The sequence below is a fragment of the Histoplasma capsulatum genome, genomic scaffold (genome assembly GCF_000149585.1).
Source record: "Histoplasma capsulatum NAm1 scaffold_1 genomic scaffold, whole genome shotgun sequence".
Taxonomy (NCBI): Eukaryota; Fungi; Ascomycota; class Eurotiomycetes; order Onygenales; family Ajellomycetaceae; genus Histoplasma; species Histoplasma mississippiense.
Genome location: NW_001813982.1, coordinates 2,789,488 through 2,791,585, shown reverse-complemented (window position 1 = coordinate 2,791,585; position 2,098 = coordinate 2,789,488). Strand labels below are relative to the sequence as shown.

Here is a 2,098-nt window from a genome sequence, read left to right as displayed (position 1 = left end):
CCCTAATGGACGGCGCTTCTTGGCCCTCGCTCAACAAGGTACGTATAACGCGGAATGTTGGTGAGTGCCGGATGTTACTAACCCAATTTGACAGAGCTTTTGAAGATCAAGGGTTATCGTGCTCCCAGAGACAAGGTCATATGTGTTTTGAACTGCTGCAAAGTGATATTTGGTATGGAATCAGCAGTGCGTTCGGGTCCTATCTCCTCCCAAGCTGACAATCAATAGGTTTACTCCGGAACGCGCCAAATGGCGATACATCTGCAGATTCGTTCGTCCCACTCCTAATTTATGTCGTCTTGAAGGCAAACCCAGAACATCTAGTTTCAAATATACAATATATTCTCCGTTTCCGGAACCAGGAAAAACTGGCTGGCGAGGCTGGTTACTATTTATCTTCATTGGTATGTTCGGATGGTATATCCTCATTTTGCAATTGCTACTAACTCCCCTTAGTCTGGTGCTATCCAGTTCATCGAAACACTTGATCGAACTAGTCTTACTATTAGCGATGAAGAGTTTGAACGAAACGTTGAGGCGGCTGTATCCGCAATAGCAGAGCGGAGCGAAGAGGCTGCAGGCCCACCCCTCCTGCAGCCAGAAAAATCAACCCTAAGTGAACCCGAAGTAACACCACGGAATTCTACAGAAGGGGAGTCATACGCGAAACGAAAAGATTCCTATCAGTTTGGTAGCAGTGAAGACAATGTAGCGGTGGCAGGACTATTGCGTACAATCCAAAAACCTCTTTCAACTATTGGCCGAATATTCTCTGAGGAATCCCCACATCCAGTCACTCAACAACGAACGGCCCCACAAAACCTTTTGAACACGCAACAAACAGATGAAGTGCGCCGTTCGACGGAGAGACAGCGTAGAAGAGAAGACATCACCCCACAGCAAATTAGCAAGCTCGATGCCCAAGAAGCTGCAGCTCGCCAGGCGAGCGCGGAGGCAGCGGAGGCGCGCCGGATACAGCGGGCAGAACATGTCAATGTAGTCGAGTAAGTAGAGATCCCTGTTCCTGTATCCTGCATCACGCTTCCTACTTCCTGCGTTAGCTAACCAGATTCAAAGGACTTTATCAGGAATGTTTCCAAATCTAGATAAGGATCTCATCGACGATGTCGTGAGGATGAAAGAAGGGAGGTGAGTTCGGATCAACCCCTTATTTGTCCTATCGTGGAGAACTGATATATATATTGTTTTGCTTTTAGAGTTGGCCTCGCTGTAGATGCTTGTCTTGCCCTAAGCGCGGAATAGATACCCCAGGAGTGAGATTTCAGTAACTTCATATGCTAATATTAAACGAATGCGACATACAAAGCCCTGTATTTTATTTCCATATTTACAACAGTGGACCAGCTAATTGATGCATTAAAGAGGGTTCATGTACTTGGCTGGTTTCGCGCAACAAAGAAATAGCGAGCGAGGGAATATGCATATGCTCATTCCAGTGTCCCATTTTGTTCCTGAACTTCAAGCCTTATTGATACCATAGACATTAAATACATCTTCACAATAATTGGTCCATGGATATCCGCCGTTTTCGTAAATTTTAAAATCATTGTAAAATTAACTTGAGGTTTCCCAACGGCAGTTGGGCTAATTCTCGTCGAACTCACCAGCTAACATTTCTATGCTCAAGAGGCCTGATGTCAGTCATTGAAGCTGGACGATGTATTTTCGTCCGAAAACCCAGAAAAGTCAATGTTGTTCCGCCCCGACCTGGGCTTATTATTGAATGCTAGTGAATCGTTCAGCCTACAAGAAGACTCGGGCTGTCTTTCAAGTTGCATCGGCATGACTAGGAAAATGAAGTCGCAGAATGGTTTGAATGCGAAGGAAGAATTGGCCGGGAGTGCAAGGAACGGCCGCGTTTCAGCAACATCATCTCCACCAATTCATCCCGAGGTGTTGAAGCCGCCGCCAGCACCACCCCTCAAGAACTCCAAGACAAAGACTCCTGAACAGTCAGCCTCCTCTCTGACAATATGCCGCAACAAGTATGCTGATTTCCTCGCTGAGTTGTAGTCCTTGTTTGCCGATTTCAATTCTCCCTGCGGCTCTGGCAAATCTGTCCGTTTACTAACTCTGC

General features: G+C 46.3%; 1 protein-coding gene across 1 annotated transcript in view; it reads left to right on the top strand.

Moving 5' to 3' along the window:
• HCAG_00797 (predicted protein) overlaps positions 1 to 1,263 on the top strand; it is a gene marked incomplete at both ends in the record, with an annotated part of 2,297 nt that extends 1,034 nt beyond the window's left edge. Inside the window, 5 exons of the mRNA XM_001543701.1 lie at positions 95 to 172; positions 229 to 404; positions 457 to 1,004; positions 1,078 to 1,149; positions 1,218 to 1,263. Coding sequence (XP_001543751.1) covers positions 95 to 172; positions 229 to 404; positions 457 to 1,004; positions 1,078 to 1,149; positions 1,218 to 1,263 — 920 coding nt within the window. The remainder of the gene's footprint in view (positions 1 to 94; positions 173 to 228; positions 405 to 456; positions 1,005 to 1,077; positions 1,150 to 1,217) is intronic.
• Positions 1,264 to 2,098: the final 835 nt, after the last annotated feature.